The 21,296-nt window shown below is 44.1% G+C and overlaps 1 protein-coding gene across 1 annotated transcript in view; it reads right to left on the reverse strand.

Moving 5' to 3' along the window:
• The window catches only part of LOC8050694, a 43,533-nt gene that overhangs the window by 5,790 nt on the left and 16,447 nt on the right, over window positions 1–21,296 (reverse strand). The window contains exons 2-3 of the mRNA XM_029981206.4: window positions 18,811–18,848; window positions 529–756 (exon numbers count right to left, since the gene is read on the reverse strand). Coding sequence (XP_029837066.1) covers window positions 529–756; window positions 18,811–18,848 — 266 coding nt within the window. The remainder of the gene's footprint in view (window positions 1–528; window positions 757–18,810; window positions 18,849–21,296) is intronic.

Here is a 21,296-nt window from a genome sequence, read left to right on the forward strand (position 1 = left end):
TCACTACTCATCTCCAACTCCTCAATGTACAAAACAACTCATCTTGGAGTACAGAACAGCGAGCGGAACAAACATAACTGCAAAAGAATCGCACGGCGAGCAGTTTTCGCACGCCGCATGTCGTGTCGTCTGCTACGGAGAGGAAAAAAAAAAAAACGCACGGTGGGGTGTAGCCACGTGACTTCCGCCACTCACTCTCTTCTCTCCACTTCTCCGACCTCCGTCGGGTTTCGGTTTCGAGCAGTTGCGTCTTTTGGCTTTATTAAAACAATACGCTACTCTGTTGCAAAATATTAATTGGGTAGTCCTCCGACATCATAATGAAGCGCCTGGCAAAAAAATAAAAAAAATAAAAAAAAAAATTTTGGGGCGGTGTCAGTGTCCCTTTAAGTGTTTGCTCTCAGTACTATAGTTAGCTAGAATGAAGAAAACATTCCATGGTCCCTTTAAACACAAAACATTGCTTTTTGGTAACTTTATTTACAATAACTGGATCATCTGCGCAAACTCCAAACTGCAAGAACTTACTTGAATGTTGAATCCTGTAATCTTACAACAGCAGGCAGCTGCCCTCTGCAGAGAAGAATGGCCTCCTCGTATGAGGGCGGTCCCTGCTCGGCCAATGGCAGCGTAGGAGCCGGTGCCAGACTCCGCCCCCGACTGCTTTCCTCCAATAGGGGACAGGCAGGAGACTGACCAACGACCGTTTCGTAGGCTGGCGGCAGCGATGCGGCACTCATGTTCCGTCCGACCCCACTGGAAAAGAAGAAGAGTACGTGAGAGTTTACCCATATGGCAAAACAAGGTTAAAACACTTGCCATCTAGCCATCTTGTACAAAGCAACAAGAACCGTAGACAAATTTTATATACGTTTCCTAAGTAATAACTATGATTTCTTGTTTTCCGAGTTTACTTTTAGTGAAATTCGGAGGGTGCATTTCGGAGTTTATTTTTCGCTGAAAATTCCGGGTTCGTGTTTATTTTCATTAAATTCCCAATTCTCCGCAATTCTGAGTTTAATTCTACTCCGTTCCTATGTTTTCTTTTCATCAAAGTAAATAATGTTTTCAATAAATTATACACTGAATTCATAAAGCGAATAACCGGTAACGAAATCTATTTCTGCAGCTGCATGTGGCATTGGTTCCCTTGCAATTGGCACTACTAACTGTCCCACGACAAATCTTGAAAACAAGTACTACTTCAATAAACGTCGGTATTTCGGAATAGCCAAACTCCTAGTCGCATAAAACCTTCAGCTGCCCTCCCTGTCCTATGAAATCTACAAGTTCATGTCTTTCACTGTCACAAAAGCACAGCCCCTCCTCCCTCTAAGAAGCTCAAATAGTATGGTTCAAACTGGAATTTGAAACAGTGGCTTTTTGTGATGGACCAAGGTCCAAAAGTACATTGGCCCATGACGTACCAAACGAACTTCGACTTTTTGTCAATACCGTAATATCCCCAGAAATAGCCCACCTAAAATCAAGAGCAAATCGGATGAAAATATTTGAGTGGGCTAACTTGCGGCACACAATTAAAAAAGGTTGGAAAAAATTTAGGTCATGCGTCCCATCCAATCTGGATGTCGTGGTAAGGGGCAACTACCTAAGTAAAGATGACTGTTTTTCCCAGTCAGCAATGTTCGTTTATATGCCGCCATAGCTAACTAGCAGCATTTACGCTGAGGCCATCATTGATTCCAACACTACTATATTACTAGAAGAGGGTTATCTTTTATTGTTCAAAAAATATCGCAAATCAAGCCAAAAAATAGGGGTGGGCTATCTTTCAGGGGTGGAGCGCGTCTCCCAGGATTTTACAATAGTTTTAAAAAAAATTACTTTTTTGGGGGGGAGGGGGAGTTAGCTTTGTGCCCTGAGAATCTTTATTTGTATAATACCGTCTTTTCGGTTTTTTGTTTTGCCCGCGTGACATTGAAATTCTGAGTTTTTTGGATGAATCCGAATTGTCGAAATTTTTACCGGCGGGTGTTTTTTGGAGTTCATCGGAATTATCCAAAAACACACAACCCTAGTTATAATGTACTATGATCAGTGTTGAAGAGTCCTTAGAAAACCCCTAAAAAAAATTTTTTTTTTCAACGGTTTGGACACGTTTTAAAAAAATTAATTTTACGTAAAAAACATTTTTTTTTTTTTTTTTTTTTTTAGCAATACTGACGGCGCGAGACGCGATTTAGTCGGTAGTCACCTCCTTTCCGTTTGTTTTCTCTCGGCATTTCGGGCGTGTGGAGGAGAGGTAAATTGGCTTACACGGCACACTTACACAGCACGAGTGCTGCGTAAAGCGCGAAACACATGTACGACGAAACCTTCCGATCCGACGTGCGGACTGCCGGAATGACCTTGGGGGGAGAGGGTTTTCGTAGCATCGGAGAGCGTTGAAAACCCTCGCCTCCGACCGTCGTATTGCGCGGTCGGACGTGGGATCGGACGGTTTCGTCGTACATGTGTTTCGCGCTTAAGTGTTCGGCTGGGGCTCGGGCCCAATAGCCGAGTTCGTGCGATCAGACTCTGATGACACGTCATGAAGGGAGAGGAGGCGAGGCGGAGGCTTGTGTTGATCGGCCGAGCATGGCACGTCACCTGTAGCAAGTGTTCCAAGGCTTCCGACTCGCTTCAGCTCAGATCTAAATAAAGCAGCTGCTCGCAGAGTATGCTCGCCTGTATACGTCTCAGTTTCGGCATAGTTGAAGGCCTAAACCTTCGGAGACAGTCGCTGCACACGAACTTCCAAACACAAAGAAAGAGCGCCATACTGGCCATACTAGAGTACTACAGATTGGATTGTTTTGGCTGAAAAGAGCTATAACAAAGACCGCAACGGATTGCATTGTTTTGACTAAAAACAGCTAACAGTATTCATACTGATTTCGATTGTATTTTGTTTTACCTTGACTAATATTTGCAAACAAAAAGTACCTGCTAGGCGCATATGCTTTTCGTTTTTAATATTTCCTCTTTTTTTTTAAACATTACGCATGTCAGCCGCACTGGCTCTGCAAGTGGGAAACGCAAGCGCGCCGCGCTGCGTCGCGAAAACCATATTCAATAAGCCGGTGGCGCCAACCTTGTTTACGTTTGGGTCCGCCAATTTCTTAGGGGCACCCAAAGGTCGGGGCCCCCTATTCTAAATCCCGCACTAAGCTCATCTAAAGTGAAAAACATCCCGACTGAACTAGAGGGGCTTTAGACTAAACAACATTGCAGTTGAAACCAACTGCATACCAGCCACGCATCTAATAAAATAGAATAGCACATGCGTGGCCTTGAACAGCTGCTTTCAGTCGCACAGACGCCCGCGCAAAACGAAAGTCCCTCAGAGCACACACGCACGTGTCAGCACTTTGCGTCGCCCCCGCAGTCCTAAGCTCACAGTGCAGCGAAAGCTACGCGCTCGTGGTCACGTGACCTGACATCACGTAACGTCACGTAACCTGCCATCACGCGACGTCATTTAACGAAATAACATATTTTGTTTCATTCCCCTAAACGATTGTTTACCGCCTTCTCGACGAACTGAAACGATCGTTCCCCGTTATAAATACAGTATTCCGTGCATCATAGAACTATCTAGGTAAATTTCTCCGAGACTATTCACCGAGACCGATTTACTGGTGGACTAGGATATCGAGCGTAATAACAGTTATCCATTTTCATACTTTCGCAGGTTCTTCCCGACCATACTACAGATTGCTCGATGATGCTGAAAGACAAAAAAAAAAAAAAAAAACTCTCGCAGACCATGACATTCTGGGAGCTCAAAAATAATACCGTGTTTTGGAGATTTCACTTGCGCGGGCGTAATAATTTACTTATTATTAATAGAACTACCGAAAGAGCACGAAGCACAATAGTCGGTGCAAGCTACCAATAAATCATTCCTTCACCAATGTTCCTCACTCGCACCACCTTCCGCCCAAATCCACGATGTTCAGAAGACATCGGTTCAGGGGGTTCTGGTTCGAAAAGAAGGAAACAGACTCGCAGCGCTGACTACAACTCGGAGATATATTTCTAAATCGTCTTCTCCTTGGTCGTTAAAGATAACATTTTAAATTTTTAAACACCAGGAACCAAATAGCCAAAAACCTAAATAAATAAATAAATAGATGACACCTAAGAATAATATTAAAAATAAATGAAATGTTTTTTTTTTATTTTTATTTTTTTTATTTAATTTTTAAAATTAATCAACAAATTAAAAATTAAAATTAAAAATTTTAAACAGTTAAAAAATTTTAAAAAATACTAAATTAGTTTCCACCACTACTGGTGCTTTGATGTTATCTCGAGATAATCCAATTCTTTCTTTGATAAAGCTAAGTATGGGACACTGACGCATTGCTTGTCCAGCCTGGCTATTTTTTCAGCTTCGATAACCTCTCGTGACAGTGAAGCTAGATGCAGAGCTCCACGAACGTTCCCTTTGTATCTACAGACGCTTTGCACACGCGCCAGATTGCAGCCGCCATTGCTGACCTTCTTTTGTCTTATGGAGAAAGCGAGCAACTGAAACGGGCGTTGACGAGCCTCCAGAAAGGCCAATGCTGTGTAGAAGGACGCAATAGAATTTAAGATGGCAATAACCTGGCCTGCTATGGTAATAATGAAGTTTAAAAAAATCAATAAAGCGCGAAACACATGTACGACGAAACCGTCCGATCCGACGTGCGGACTGCCGGAATGACCTTGGGAGGACGGTTTTCGTAGCATCGGAGAGCGTTGAAAACCCTCGCCTCCGACCGTCGTATTGCGCGGTCGGACGTCGGATCGGACGGTTTCGTCGTACATGTGTTTCGCGCTTAAGAGGAAAGAAAAACTGAAGGTCAGTTATGGCGGCGCCCATGCACAGCTGCTGCAAAGCGTCTATACTCTGTTTCACCTTATGATGTACCGCGAGAAAGGCTACAAGCGCGAGCTCCTTGCTCTGGGGCACATCTCGACGGCACAAGCTCTCGTGAATTAAGAGCAGCTGCCAACGCTATGAGCTCGCGCTTCCAGCCTTCGCTGCGGCACAACATAAGGTGAAACGAAGTATATAGTGTGCGTGCATACGCCTAACGGCGCAGCGGATATTTGCATAAATAAATAAATATGTTGCCCCCAAGTTTGCTTCTTTTTTTTTTCCAGACATTTAGTTTTTTTGCATATATTTTCTAATGGTGTAGATTGCTTCATCCTGGAAATCCTTCAACCCATTCTTCCGCCAGGTGGAGTAAGTGATATTGAAAATGGTAAATAAATTGTCTATGTTTCCCTGCTGTTTTTTTTTTTTTTTTTTCCTAATTTTTTAGACTTGTCATATTTGCCCAGTTTTCTGGAATCCAGACTTTTGCTATTGCTCACCGGAGCTTTATGTTACTCTCTGGCCCTGGATGAACCAAGTCGAAGAAAAAAAAAAAAACCAAGGCTCGCCGCTATCTCAAAGTAGCCGTAACGTTGTGGACGTATAGCTCGTAATGTCTCCTTGACGCCTTTATCACTATCATTGCATACTACCAGACACGCGAAAAAAATGCCACTCCTAGACCTAGGCTATAAAGCAAGACTGCTCGTCGAAGCTCACAAGTCTCCCTGAAGCCACGCAGCTACGCCGGAGGCGTCGCAACTGTTTGAGAGACCGGGGAAGGGGGATATTTGTCTTTCCCTCCCTCGTATTGATTACATTAAATTTTGAAATTTCAGGGAGAAGGTAGAAAACAATCCCCCCCGCCCCCCTTCCCAAATATCCCGCTTTTTTTTTCTATCTTTTTTCTTTTTTTAACAACATTGGCAGCGGCACAATTTGCCCAAGGATGGAAGCTGTATGTCCGTATAGAATCGAAAACAATGCACTTGCATCCTTGTACGTTTCAATGTCCGCTGTCTGAAAGACTGAAAGGCCATTTCATGACTTTTGTTGTTGCGGCATTAGTCGTGTAACAAAACTGTCGACTCGGTGAATTCTTCAAGTGTTCGAGAAATGTACTTGAAAAACAAAAAATACCCAGTAAGTCGCACAAAAACAACCAACATTCCCCACTTTTTTCTTTCTTTCTTTCTTTCTTATTGGGAAATTTGTATTTCGTGAACTTAAAGGGGCTGCGCAACGGTATTGGCGAACGTTTCTCGCTTTACTCCAGCTTACTGGCAGTAATGGGACCCGAGGATACTCGAACGCCACACCACTGAACAAGAAGCGTCTTCGTCGCGGTGGAATTCCGAGGCTAAAGGCGGACCTTTTCCTTCAGTTTCTCCTTCGCAAAACTTGATGACGGAGCTGTGGGGACAACGCCAACAATGCAATCCCCAGGGCCGGTTTGCTCATCTTGCGGCTGCGGACGCGGCCGCGGCCAGGAGGGATTTTTACGTCACGTGACCAGCTCCATGGGGACAAGGAAGTACCTAGCGTCCCTGCCTAATGGCGGAGAGATCCGCATCGCTTCAAGCACACAAGCCTAATTTCGCTCGCAGAAACTGATTGCAGGGACTTTCAACTGGAATCTAATTGACCGCCCCTTTATACTGTAGGAGCGGCAGGTAAAGTTACGGCCAGGGAGGGCAAATAGGAGCCAAAATAAAGAAAAATCCACACGAGATAAAAGCGGTAGCAGTATTTTATATACCTCCGCCGGCGCCGCGCCTCGCGCCTTCTGTTGTGGTCGAGAGGTTAAAGCGCCGGTACTTGTCGTCGCGGCGTGAAAGTTTCGGGTTCAAATCGCGCTAGGGGCTTTTTTTTTTTTTTGTATTTTGCGCGTATTTTAATTTTGAACTGTGATCCTTTTTTGGAAATCATCCACTTGCACTACTGCGCCTTACACGCTTTTACTGTTAGTCCCACCTGTTCAATCGAAACACCGGGAAGAAGAAAAAAAAAAGATCAACGCAAGTTAACGGGCTAATGCAATCATTTCCTAATGTTCATTAAAAGGAAACCAAGCTAACAGCATCAGTATGGCTTTCACACAAGCGGAGCCGAAACAAGCATCCTTTCCCCAGCGTTTACAATTTTATCTGTTTTCAAATAACGCTCTTGCTACGATTCCTTTCAATAACAAGAGACGCCTATTTAGGACTAATAAAAGCTGCAGTTGTAGCCATTAAAAAAAATAAAATAAAACAAGCAAAAAAAAAAACTAGCAGCTGTGGATACATTGATTGAGCGAAATCCTACAAGCAAGGCAGCAGGTCAAACGTCTGGGAAAGTAGTAAAACTGAACTAAAAGAGATCATACTTTTGCTTGCATGGAATGAGATAAAAAGTATATTTATACTCTTTACATTTTGTTGTGGCAATCGTTTTGTATTATTAACACATTACTTGTTGAATTTTAGTAGAATGGCACACGATCACGACCAAATGCAAAAATGAATCAGGCATCGACCATCGCAAACCCTCTCTCTCATGGAAACACCTAAACTGGCTTTGGATCAACAAATGGAATTAATTTTAATTAATTCCATTTCTTGATCCAAAGTCATTTTAGGTGTTTGCATTAGAGAGAGGGTTTGCGATGGTCGATGCCTGATTCAATTTTGCATTTGGTCGTGATCGTGTGCTATTCTACTAAAATTCAACAAGTAATGTGTTAATATTACAAAACGATTGCCACAACAAAATGTAAAGAGTATAAATATACTTTTTATCTCATTCCATGCAAGTAAAAGTATGATCTCTTTGAGTTCAGTTTTACTACTTTCTCAGACGTTTGACCTGCTGCCTTGCTTGTAGGATTTCGCTCAATCAATGTATCCACAGCTGCTAGTTCTTTGTTTTTTTGTTTTTTTTTTTGCTTGTTTTTTTTTTTTTTTTTAATTGCTACAACTGCAGTTTTTATTAGTCCTAAATAGGCGTCTCTTGTTATTGAAAGGAATCGTAGCAAGAGCGTTATTTGAAAACAGATAAAATTGTAAACGCTGGGGAAAGGATGCTTGTTTCGGCTCCGCTTGTGTGAAAGCCATACTGATGCTGTTAGCTTGGTTTCCTTTTAATGAACATTAGGAAATGATTGCATTAGCGCGTTAACTTGCGTTGATCTTTTTTTCCTCTTCCCGGTGTTTCGATTGAACAGGTGGGACTAACAGTAAAAGCGTGTAAGGTGCAGTAGTGCAAGTGGATGATTTCCAAAGAAGGATCACAGTTCAAAAGTAAGACACGCGCAAAATACAAAAACAAAAAAAAATAAGTCCCTAGCGCGATTTGAACCCGGAACTTTCACGCCGCGACGACAAGTACCGGCGCTTTAACCTCTCGACCACAACAGAAGGCGCGAGGCGCGGCGCCGGCGGAGGTATATAAAATACTGCTACCGCTTTTATCTCGTGTGGATTTTTCTTTATTTTGGCTCCTATTTGCCCTCCCTGGCCGTAACTTTACCTGCCGCTCCTACAGTATAAAGGGGCGGTCAATTAGGTTCCAGTTGAAAGTCCCTCCAATTAGTTTCTGCGAGCGAAATTAGGCTTTTGTGCTTGAAGCGATGCGGATCTCTCCGCCATTAGGCAGGGACGCTAGGTACTTCCTTGTCCCCATGGAGCTGGTCACGTGACGTAAAAATCCCTCCTGGCCGCGGCCGCGTCCGCAGCCGCAAGATGAGCAAACCGGCCCAGGAGTGCGTCATCGAGCTTTGCGATCCCCGCTGTGACGATATTCAAATGCTGCACATACATTGCACACGAAGACGGCATAGGCATTCGATTTTGGCTCGTGACAATCAATGCCTCGACGTGCATTCGGGTAGTGGTCCGCGCCCCATCGCGGCGACCGCCCTGTGCTCTGCCAACTGCCACGCGGAACTATGCTAAAAAAAAAAATAATAAACATTGGCGGTAAGTGAAACCCGTTTAGAACGAACCCACATACAGCGAATTATTGTCGATATCGAACTCACTGAAAATTTAAATAAAAATAGCATGTAAAAAGTACTTTTTATAACGAACAACCATATTGGCTATATCGAACTTTTTCCCCCGGGAAGGCTTTCAGAAACACGCAAACAATCGTCTTCTAGTTTGTCCCTTCCCCCCAAAAAGAAGTAGGAAAGAAATCAAATTCCAAAAGCTCAAGTTGCGAACAAAATTGAGCTAAGAGAAGCGATTCAGAATGGTAGAAAGCTAAAAAATACACTCTGCACGCACGCACTCACACACACACAAAAAGCTTTTCATCCCAAAGCGTTTGCTCACGAAGCGAAGCAATTCAAAAAAGGAGATAAGCTAAAAAAAACTAAAAAAAACTGCATGCATGCAAAAAAATAAAATCTTTACAGCGCGTTGTTACAAGGCCGAGGTGAAGAGATGAGAAAGAAGGAGAAGCTCTCGCCTCACAACGAACGCATCGTGACAGTTCGCTGTAGATGTTTTTTCTATATCGAACTGGTCGTAGCGTTTCCTGCTGTTCGTTATAAACGGGTTTTACGTATAATCGGCTTTATATCACGAGACTGCTTTTTCTGACTGTAGTTGAGGAGGTAAACGGTGTTCGTTTTTCTCGTTTATGTTTCTTTTCTGCGACTACTATTGCCTAGAAAGAGAAATAAAAAAAAAACTTCCAGCCTTTCCACTCTGGTGAAAAAGGAAGACCAGCGAAGCTCTACTATGGTCAGATGACCTCAAGGAAGCCTTCTTGGACGGTGTCTAGGACAACCTCAAGGACGACTTCTGAGACGACCTCAGAGACGACATCTAGGGCGACGTTTAGAGAAATTTAGCCTCTCCACTCTGATGAAAATCAGAGTGGAAACGCTGGAAAGGTTGTCGCCATCTATGAGCAAGGCCGGCAAGCAGATTGTCTGATTGCCGCCGTCGCTCATAGATGGCGGTAGCTGTCCAGAGTTTTGTGTCAACATTTCTTTGCGGGAGACACGCTCCTGTGGAAACTAGCCCTTAACAGCTCCGCTGTAAAACCTTTGTTTCATTAGGTCATAAACGTCAGGGAATGATTCTAAGCTGTACGTATTGAATGTAGAAAAATTGTTCCATTGTCCCTTCGACGCGAAATCCCTGCATACGGGAGAATAGTACCCTACAGAAATAGTCCGGATGTTAAATTAATTAAGTGCGAGGGCTTGTTATTTTCCTTTTTTTTACCTCCGACAAAAAACAAGACTCATAAAAAATGATTTAATATACACAAAATTTAAATACATATGGATAGCAACCTCCCAGCGTCATTGCCGCATAGATTTGGTCAGTTATCAAGACGGGTAACTAGGTTTTGGAAGCCTTCCGCAAAAAAGGTTGCTGCCTGATTTGTTGATCAATCCATCGTGAGTCGACAAGACTGTCAGACACTACAGACGTGAAATATGTGCACAGAGGAAAATGCATGAAGTTTTGGGGAGGAAAAACGTCCACGATGATAGGGGGGGGGGGGGGGGGGAATCAGGGAGGGATTTACGTTTGTGGCGACGGACGGTCTTGCTGAACAAGCAATATATTCGCTGAGAATCCAGGCGGTAACATTACCATTATTTTTAACATTATTATTATTATTATTAGTTTATTCCTATTACCGGTATAATGGTATAGGGACCGAGGGAAGAAAAAAAGGTCGCGCTATATGGCATGACAAACTCTCATTACCCGTGCATACCGCAGAAGAAGCAATGCAATTAACATACCGTAATATCCCGAGAGATGGCCCACCCCCGAAAGATAGCCCACCCTTTTTTTTAAGGGATGCTGAACCGAAATCTGGATTCCACAAAGCACGGCGGCAAAAGCGTGTAACGGGGATGCTACAAACATCAAAACATCACTCATACAACGATATATCGAACGGATTACCTATTTTTTTTAAAAGGAGCCGCGTTTGACAAATATGTTTACGTCTTGTTTTACCGAGAAGAGTCGAGAAGGAGAGGGAACGGCCTCGCGTCTTCTCCGCCTCGCCGCCTTGAGGGGGCGAAACGAAGAGAGGAGGAAACTGGGTATCTTGACGGTCACGCGCCTCGTCGGCCTCGTTCAATTTCGACCTTTTTTTTTTCAAAAATACGGCCGTCGATTTGAGATATCGCCTTACGAGTAGTGTTGCAGGGATTGTAGCGTCCCGCCTACAGCTGCTGCAATGTTTTCTGAAATCCAAATTTCGGTTCACCATCCCTTTAACCCACAGGGAAAGTTTTAAGTAACTGCAGGGCTCTGGCCACCCCGGCAGAAATGGCGTTACTTGGCCAAGACGGGAGCGAACATTGCTGATTGGGAAGGACAGTCGTCCTTGGTTCATCACCCCTTCCTGCAATCACAAGTTCCACAGGTCACAAAACCTAAAACTAGCATTTTTTAAACTTTTTTTTTTTTTGATCGCACACCGAGAGTGTGCTCACTCCTTATTTTCATTCGATTTGCTTTCGATTTTAGGTGGGCTATCTCTCGGGTAATTACGGTAGATCGCGCGCAGTAAAATAAGTCGTAATAGAAGTCAATAAACAAACAATAGATAGGCAGTAAAAAAACAAAGAGCCCATTCTAGCATATTTGCTCAGAATAAATGTACAGTGATCATAAAGTCATCCTTCTAAGAGGGGGCCTTCCAAATGGTTGTGACAGGTCATAACATAAATTATACGGTGATTATGCGGAGAAGTAGCAGCAGTATGCATCTAAATTTTAAAATAGTAAAACATCTGTCTCGCATTTTTCGCCCAGTTCATTAGATGTTGAAAAGGAAAAGAGCACTCGTATATTTGTTGCAGTGTTCCCGAGATACAAAGAGACCACAGCAGAATATATGTTTGTACACAGGTGCACGAGTGGAGGCACATAATACGTGTAAGAAATGTACGAACATGCACATACTATATGCAATGAAATGCGCGTTCCTAATGGGTATTTTATCTCTCCCCGAGACTTCTCATATATGTACAGTACTTACATACAATGTGGGATCCTATTTAAAAGCATCTTGCTGCAGCAGCTGTTACAGAGGCGTTAGAAGAATTGGGTGAAAGTGCTCATGAACATACACCGGGTCTTTGGGAGAAAAGAAAACCATGTTTTATTTTCTTGCCGCAAAGATAAACCAAGCTGCGCCGACCGCTCAGACTCCTTTCAAATGCAGCACAAGTGCGGTGGAAACCAGGTGCGAAAGAAATTTAGAACATCCTCATCTCGTTTACGAAGTTACAAAAGCGATTTTCAGATTAATTCAATGAGAAAATAAGGTTCGTTACGACTATACGCCATTCATCGCCCTGAGTACGGGGCCTTCGTTGAACCACTATTTGTTCACTGAAAGTGAACAAAATCGTGGTTAACAAGGCTTAAATTATAGCCTGTAAAGGCCCCTTCACACGCTTGCAACAGAGTACGACCGAGAGAGACGAGACTTGTTGAAGCCTCTTAAAATTTCTTAGGACGAGAGAACACACTGGTTGCGCTGGCGCCATCTATGCGGTGACCCTGGAACTCCATTGCACAAGAGCGAATGTCTTGCGGGATTTCCGAGGTCAAATGTCCGTAATACCTATGAGAAAGGCTCGTTTATAACGTCGACAAAAGTTTTTCGAGCCACGAAAGGAGAGATAATGCGCGAGAGAAATAGAAAATATGCCGGACCGCCAAGTTTCCACTGCTACCCAATAGATGGCGCTAGTGTGTCCTCTCGACCAAGCAAAGATTAAGTGAATGGTGGCAGAAATCGAGAGAAAACTAGGTATTTTCTTATTCACTGATGGCAAGGGGGTTTCATAGCCTCACTTTCTTTGCACTGCGGAGTGAATATAGATTTCACATTTAAATATTCTAAGCATAAATGGTAAAGCAAAATGGCTAGGTGGCGTAAGCTACCGCCCGATCCAAAGGGCTCAGCCGTATTCATCCATCCATCCATCGTCGTAAGAGATATTAAGAGGTTTCAAGGCACTCGGTTCGATGTGGAAAGTGTGTGAACTTACCGTTAAATAGATAACGATAAGTTCTGAAACTTTGACTTCTGGTCCCAAGCCGCTAGCGATACATTGGGATGACTTCTGACTAGGTACTCGGCGATGCATATAGTGCATTTTTGCGGTGACAAAAACACGGTAGTCTTCTCGCTCAAACATCCGCTGGTTTCAGTATTTTCCGGCTCGCTGGTAATTAATTTTCCCAACCTGTTTTTTCTTTTCTTTTTTTTTTATGTTGGCACATTTTATACTGATGCCAAGTGCACAAAGGGTACTTTTTGCAGAATCGTAACCGCACTCCTGCTTGCAAGAAAATAATCCCGTTTTATACCGACCTGGAACGCGGACAGTGTAAAGAATACCATGAGGACTGTACTGCTGCAGGAAAAACACAATTGGTTTAATATATTTATATATACATACATATATTTATTTATATATATAATATACACATACCGGGTGTTTTTGCGAAGACTTTCGAAAATCCTAAAAATTATTGCGTATGAAAGGAAAAAAAACTGCCTCCGGGAACAAACTATCAACTACGGCGGACGTCAGGAATTGCAAAAAACATACTAATTAGCCAGCTAATTAATTAAACTTTGTTAATTAACTTTTTAATTAGTCGAAATAGACATATGGTTCCAATTGGAAAGTTGCTCAGCGTTATTGAAAACCACTAAATCAGTCATTTTCAGACAGACTTTGAGCGCGTGAGAAGAATAGTAGCGCAGTAAAGTTACCACTCGTGGAGCAGGTACAAGGCTGGGGCTAGATAAGAGGCGAAAAAATCGCGCGGGCACCTTACCACAACCGCTAGCCTTGTACCAGCTCCACGAGTGGTAACTTTAGCGCGCTACTACTTTTCTCACGTGCTCAAAGTCTTTCTGAAAATGACTGTTTTAGTGGTTTTCGATAACGCCCAGCAACTTTCTAATTGAAACCATATGCCTATTTCCCCTAATTAAAAAGTTAATTAACCAAGTTTAGTTAATTAGCTGGCTACTTAGTAGGTTTTTGGCAATTTCTGACGTCCGCCGTGGCTGGTAGTATGTTCCCGAAGACAGTTTATTTTTTTCTCAAACGCCTTAATTTTTAGGATTTTTGAAAGTCTTTGCAAAAACACCCGACCGGACATTGGGAGGCCCAGAGTTCAAATCCTGGCTCCGCCGTTTTTTGGCTTTCGGCGGGTTCCTGAAAACTTGGATTCTTTGATTCATTGGATTAAGTATGGTTCATTCACCTGCACATATTCGTTTATATCCTCCTCGGAGACCACGTACGATGACGTGAAGTGCCCGTGTTGTATATTCAATAACGTGGCTCTTGAGTCTCGCAGATGATGACGATACCGTGTCTCTAAAAGCTCATAAACAAAGAATACTACATGTACACGGGGCGAGACAAACAGTGGGAGGATTTCTGGAGCACAAACGAGCACGTACCACGTGACACTAAGCGTCGTACCGCGTTCCACGCGGCGGCGTGTGTTTCCAGAACACCTCCGATTGGACACATTTCGTTTCTTATGCATTAATAAGACAGGTAGGAAACGCCAGAAAGCCAAGGTGGAGTGGTGTAGAGGTTAGCACACCCGACCGGACATTGGGAGGCCCAGAGTTCAAATCCTGGCTCCGCCGTTTTTTGGCTTTCGGCGGGTTCCTGAAAACTTGGATTCTTTGATTCATTGGATTAAGTATGGTTCATTCACCTGCACATATTCGTTTATATCCTCCTCGGAGACCACGTGCGATGACGTGAAGTGCCCGTGTTGTATATTCAATAACGTGGCTCTTGATTCTCGCAGATGATGATGATACCGTGTCTCTAAAAGCTCATAAACAAAGAATACTACATGTACACGGGGCGAGACAAACAGTGGGAGGATTTCTGGAGCACAAACGAGCACGTACCACGTGACACTAAGCGTCGTACCGCGTTCCACGCGGCGGCGTGTGTTTCCAGAACACCTCCGATTGGACACATTTCGTTTCTTATGCATTAATAAGACAGGTAGGAAACGCCAGAAAGCCAAGGTGGAGTGGTGTAGAGGTTAGCACACCCGACCGGACATTGGGAGGCCCAGAGTTCAAATCCTGGCTCCGCCGTTTTTTGGCTTTCGGCGGGTTCCTGAAAACTTGGATTCTTTGATTCATTGGATTAAGTATGGTTCATTCACCTGCACATATTCGTTTATATCCTCCTCGGAGACCACGTGCGATGACGTGAAGTGCCCGTGTTGTATATTCAATAACGTGGCTCTTGATTCTCGCAGATGGTGACGATACAGTGTCTCTAAAAGCTCATAAACAAAGAATACTACATGTACACGGGGCGAGACAAACAGTGGGAGGATTTCTGGAGCACAAACGAGCACGTACCACGTGACACTAAGCGTCGTACCGCGTTCCACGCGGCGGCGTGTGTTTCCAGAACACCTCCGATTGGACACATTTCGTTTCTTATGCATTAATAAGACAGGTAGGAAACGCCAGAAAGCCAAGGTGGAGTGGTGTAGAGGTTAGCACACCCGACCGGACATTGGGAGGCCCAGAGTTCAAATCCTGGCTCCGCCGTTTTTTGGCTTTCGGCGGGTTCCTGAAAACTTGGATTCTTTGATTCATTGGATTAAGTATGGTTCATTCACCTGCACATATTCGTTTATATCCTCCTCGGAGACCACGTGCGATGACGTGAAGTGCCCGTGTTGTATATTCAATAACGTGGCTCTTGATTCTCGCAGATGATGATGATACCGTGTCTCTAAAAGCTCATAAACAAAGAATACTACATGTACACGGGGCGAGACAAACAGTGGGAGGATTTCTGGAGCACAAACGAGCACGTACCACGTGACACTAAGCGTCGTACCGCGTTCCACGCGGCGGCGTGTGTTTCCAGAACACCTCCGATTGGACACATTTCGTTTCTTATGCATTAATAAGACAGGTAGGAAACGCCAGAAAGCCAAGGTGGAGTGGTGTAGAGGTTAGCACACCCGACCGGACATTGGGAGGCCCAGAGTTCAAATCCTGGCTCCGCCGTTTTTTGGCTTTCGGCGGGTTCCTGAAAACTTGGATTCTTTGATTCATTGGATTAAGTATGGTTCATTCACCTGCACATATTCGTTTATATCCTCCTCGGAGACCACGTGCGATGACGTGAAGTGCCCGTGTTGTATATTCAATAACGTGGCTCTTGATTCTCGCAGATGGTGACGATACAGTGTCTCTAAAAGCTCATAAACAAAGAATACTACATGTACACGGGGCGAGACAAACAGTGGGAGGATTTCTGGAGCACAAACGAGCACGTACCACGTGACACTAAGCGTCGTACCGCGTTCCACGCGGCGGCGTGTGTTTCCAGAACACCTCCGATTGGACACATTTCGTTTCTTATGCATTAATAAGACAGGTAGGAAACGCCAGAAAGCCAAGGTGGAGTGGTGTAGAGGTTAGCACACCCGACCGGACATTGGGAGGCCCAGAGTTCAAATCCTGGCTCCGCCGTTTTTTGGCTTTCGGCGGGTTCCTGAAAACTTGGATTCTTTGATTCATTGGATTAAGTATGGTTCATTCACCTGCACATATTCGTTTATATCCTCCTCGGAGACCACGTGCGATGACGTGAAGTGCCCGTGTTGTATATTCAATAACGTGGCTCTTGATTCTCGCAGATGATGATGATACCGTGTCTCTAAAAGCTCATAAACAAAGAATACTACATGTACACGGGGCGAGACAAACAGTGGGAGGATTTCTGGAGCACAAACGAGCACGTACCACGTGACACTAAGCGTCGTACCGCGTTCCACGCGGCGGCGTGTGTTTCCAGAACACCTCCGATTGGACACATTTCGTTTCTTATGCATTAATAAGACAGGTAGGAAACGCCAGAAAGCCAAGGTGGAGTGGTGTAGAGGTTAGCACACCCGACCGGACATTGGGAGGCCCAGAGTTCAAATCCTGGCTCCGCCGTTTTTTGGCTTTCGGCGGGTTCCTGAAAACTTGGATTCTTTGATTCATTGGATTAAGTATGGTTCATTCACCTGCACATATTCGTTTATATCCTCCTCGGAGACCACGTGCGATGACGTGAAGTGCCCGTGTTGTATATTCAATAACGTGGCTCTTGATTCTCGCAGATGATGACGATACAGTGTCTCTAAAAGCTCATAAACAAAGAATACTACATGTACACGGGGCGAGACAAACAGTGGGAGGATTTCTGGAGCACAAACGAGCACGTACCACGTGACACTAAGCGTCGTACCGCGTTCCACGCGGCGGCGTGTGTTTCCAGAACACCTCCGATTGGACACATTTCGTTTCTTATGCATTAATAAGACAGGTAGGAAACGCCAGAAAGCCAAGGTGGAGTGGTGTAGAGGTTAGCACACCCGACCGGACATTGGGAGGCCCAGAGTTCAAATCCTGGCTCCGCCGTTTTTTGGCTTTCGGCGGGTTCCTGAAAACTTGGATTCTTTGATTCATTGGATTAAGTATGGTTCATTCACCTGCACATATTCGTTTATATCCTCCTCGGAGACCACGTGCGATGACGTGAAGTGCCCGTGTTGTATATTCAATAACGTGGCTCTTGATTCTCGCAGATGATGATGATACCGTGTCTCTAAAAGCTCATAAACAAAGAATACTACATGTACACGGGGCGAGACAAACAGTGGGAGGATTTCTGGAGCACAAACGAGCACGTACCACGTGACACTAAGCGTCGTACCGCGTTCCACGCGGCGGCGTGTGTTTCCAGAACACCTCCGATTGGACACATTTCGTTTCTTATGCATTAATAAGACAGGTAGGAAACGCCAGAAAGCCAAGGTGGAGTGGTGTAGAGGTTAGCACACCCGACCGGACATTGGGAGGCCCAGAGTTCAAATCCTGGCTCCGCCGTTTTTTGGCTTTCGGCGGGTTCCTGAAAACTTGGATTCTTTGATTCATTGGATTAAGTATGGTTCATTCACCTGCACATATTCGTTTATATCCTCCTCGGAGACCACGTGCGATGACGTGAAGTGCCCGTGTTGTATATTCAATAACGTGGCTCTTGATTCTCGCAGATGATGACGATACAGTGTCTCTAAAAGCTCATAAACAAAGAATACTACATGTACACGGGGCGAGACAAACAGTGGGAGGATTTCTGGAGCACAAACGAGCACGTACCACGTGACACTAAGCGTCGTACCGCGTTCCACGCGGCGGCGTGTGTTTCCAGAACACCTCCGATTGGACACATTTCGTTTCTTATGCATTAATAAGACAGGTAGGAAACGCCAGAAAGCCAAGGTGGAGTGGTGTAGAGGTTAGCACACCCGACCGGACATTGGGAGGCCCAGAGTTCAAATCCTGGCTCCGCCGTTTTTTGGCTTTCGGCGGGTTCCTGAAAACTTGGATTCTATATCTTGGATATATATATATATATATATATATATATATATATATATATATATATATATATATATATATATATATATATATATATATATATATATATATATATATATATATATATATATCATTCTAGCACTTACGTGGACCCTTTTCAAAATTCACAGCCACCTGGTGGATTTAATGTCAGTCTAACTCTTGCCGTACGGTCACGAAATTGTAATTCATCGGGCAAGGTCGCTTTCGAACGTCAATGGCAAACAATTAAATGGGTCTTTCATAATTATAACTCATAATTATAAGTCAGCGACTTATAAACTTTTTGATACAACGCCGTTCATCTAAGGGTTTTAGAGCCTATCTTGTACCAAGAGATGGACTAGATCAAAGTCCGTAATAAACGCTCACGCGGCCCTGGTATCTAATTCGCGTGTCGCGTGCACTGCTAACGTCTCGAATGCACCAAAGACATCGATCCTCGTCCAGGAAAAATGAATGGGACTCACCTGAGAAATGTTGGTTCCACAGCCACCAAATGAAGCTCCTGGATAAAAACAATACAAGAAATACGAGTATTAGTCATCACGATTACAAAGGAGAGAAAAAACGAGAGTACAGCTAGAGCACAAGGTGCGACTCAAATTAAAATGTTCGAAAGCAAAATTTGTATGCCTCTCGGCTTCTTATGGGTAACATATCAATAGCCTGGATACACATAAAATTCTGGCTCTCATGTTCCTATAAAAAAAGAAAATATGTTTTTCCTTTCTTTTTTAACCGGTAAAAGAGAAAAATAAAACATTCCATCCCAAGTATTGTAGCATTTTTCTAGGGGTGCGCAAATATTGGTTCCAGTGGAATAGCGCTGTACGTATAGGGAGTATTCACTGTCGGCCATATCCGTGTGCGCTGCTGCTCAGCGCATGCTGCCTGCGAGCTTCCGCAGTCCTTTTGGAGCGTGCATTTAGCACCATCAAGGTTGCCGGTCTTAGCAGGCTATTAATGAGAGCTCGTTCTGAGCATGCGCTCTAAACATCGCCCTCAAATATGGCGTCCAGTGAATACCTCCTAATCGTAGTTTTCACAGCGCTGAAGAGACCGCAACATACAAGCTCTCCTTGCAGTGTTCGAGCTAGAGATGGTACTGAGCTATTCAATTCAAATTAGTATTCACGCATTTTCTTCTTTTTTTTTTAATTAGAAATTTAAAATGTCGACTATCCTTCACGAATAACTGTCTACGAGACGAGTTGAGCATCTCACAGTCACAGATACGAGTAGCAGATTAGATCGGGGAAAGATCATCAGGAACAGATCAAAATGAGAGGAGCATTGATTGTGATGGAGTATTGGTCAAAGCCCGGCAAAATCAAGCTTCGTATTCCCTTTTTTTTTTTTTTTTTTTCAGTAAATTTACAAGCACGCAGACCAGTGTTGAGGAGGGTACTGTCCCGCACGACAAACATCGTCAGCACCTGTTTTGGACAAATTTCGCCCTTTTTGTTTGGTATCCGTGTAGTACGGGGCATAAAACGCTATAAAACCGGCACGACGGCACGGGAGGCACGTTGGGCTGCCGTTCCTTTGTAGTTCGCAGACAAACCGCCAGACAGAACTCGCGTTTACTCAAAAATGTTCCATTGGAGATATCGCAAACCTGCCGAGGTTCGACCCTTTCTAACTTCTTTGACGAAAAGTTCGACGACGAAAATTAGACTATTATGCGCATGCGCGAAAACTGAGAACGATCAGACACGCCACCCATCAGAGAATTGGGACAAACGAACTAAATCGTTAAAATATTATATGTTTGCCTTCGTATTGCGTATAGTTTAAAAGTCGAACTTCGCCGAATTCGCCCCAAAAAAAAAATCGAAAAACGATAAAAAAAAAAAAAAAGTTTGCAACAACCCTAGATGGATTCCGCAGCGTTTACTGAAAAGCAGAGACGTCCGTTCACATATGGCGCCGGAAAATTTCGAGGCTAAATTAAACAAAACTAAGAATTAAGGCCAAAATTATGTCCTTTCATTTTTGATGTCAGCCTCGCTACACTGTGCTCGACAACGGGCACCCACTACACAATACGTCACTCGTACTCTGTACCATTATGGCACCAAAACAGTTCAACAAATTTCCCAAACCGGCGAAACAGTCCGCAGCTGCAACAACGCGAGCTGCGTCATCTATTTTTCTGGCTTCGGCACAACCGCACTTGTATAGGCACAGAGTCATTCCTACCTGTCTCCACCACGTCATTCAAAGAGTGCACAGCTGCTGCGTTCGTTTTATTATTTTAGATGAAGCGCGTACCAGAGTCGGATACTTAAATTGTTGCTTGAGAGCTTTCTGCAAATAGAACGCTAATAACACATCTCTAAAACGAGGAAGCGAGACCAAAAACAGCGTGCAACCGACTTTCGTACTACGGAAATACATCCTCACAACAAAAAGGAACCAACGGCCTTGGCGCGGACAGGGCTTGCGTAGTTGGAACTAGTGGATGCTTCCCTTTGAATAAACCCTTTTGAAAACTGCGTCAGCACACGCAAAATATAGAGCTCGGCGAATCAACGCCGCCCATTGCGATACTTTCATAGGGCCTTACGTTTGTTCTGCCATTCCTTACGAACTTGTTATAAAATGTATTCGTATACATACGGGAAGTTCGGCCGCGCTCGGCGACCAAGGTTTTGTCGACCGAAGCGAGCGTCAGTCAGCGTACACCCCGATTTAGCTACGCAAACAAAAGATTAATCGGGATCATGGTCTCGTGAGTGTCCAACTGGCCACGAATGTCGCGTTCATACCCTGCCTTGCTCTGTTCAACGCGGACAGGACTATCGTCGATATCCACCGAGTTTCCGTGCAACGGCGATCAAGACATGGCGTTAAATGAACGTTTACGTTGTTTATTGGCATATTCAAACGAAACAATGAACGGTCCAATGCATTTTCCGAAAAGAGCCTTACCTGGAAAAGAAATTCGAAC

The sequence above is a fragment of the Ixodes scapularis genome, unplaced genomic scaffold, assembly GCF_016920785.2.
Source record: "Ixodes scapularis isolate PalLabHiFi unplaced genomic scaffold, ASM1692078v2 PGA_scaffold6__148_contigs__length_123643588, whole genome shotgun sequence".
Taxonomy (NCBI): Eukaryota; Metazoa; Arthropoda; class Arachnida; order Ixodida; family Ixodidae; genus Ixodes; species Ixodes scapularis.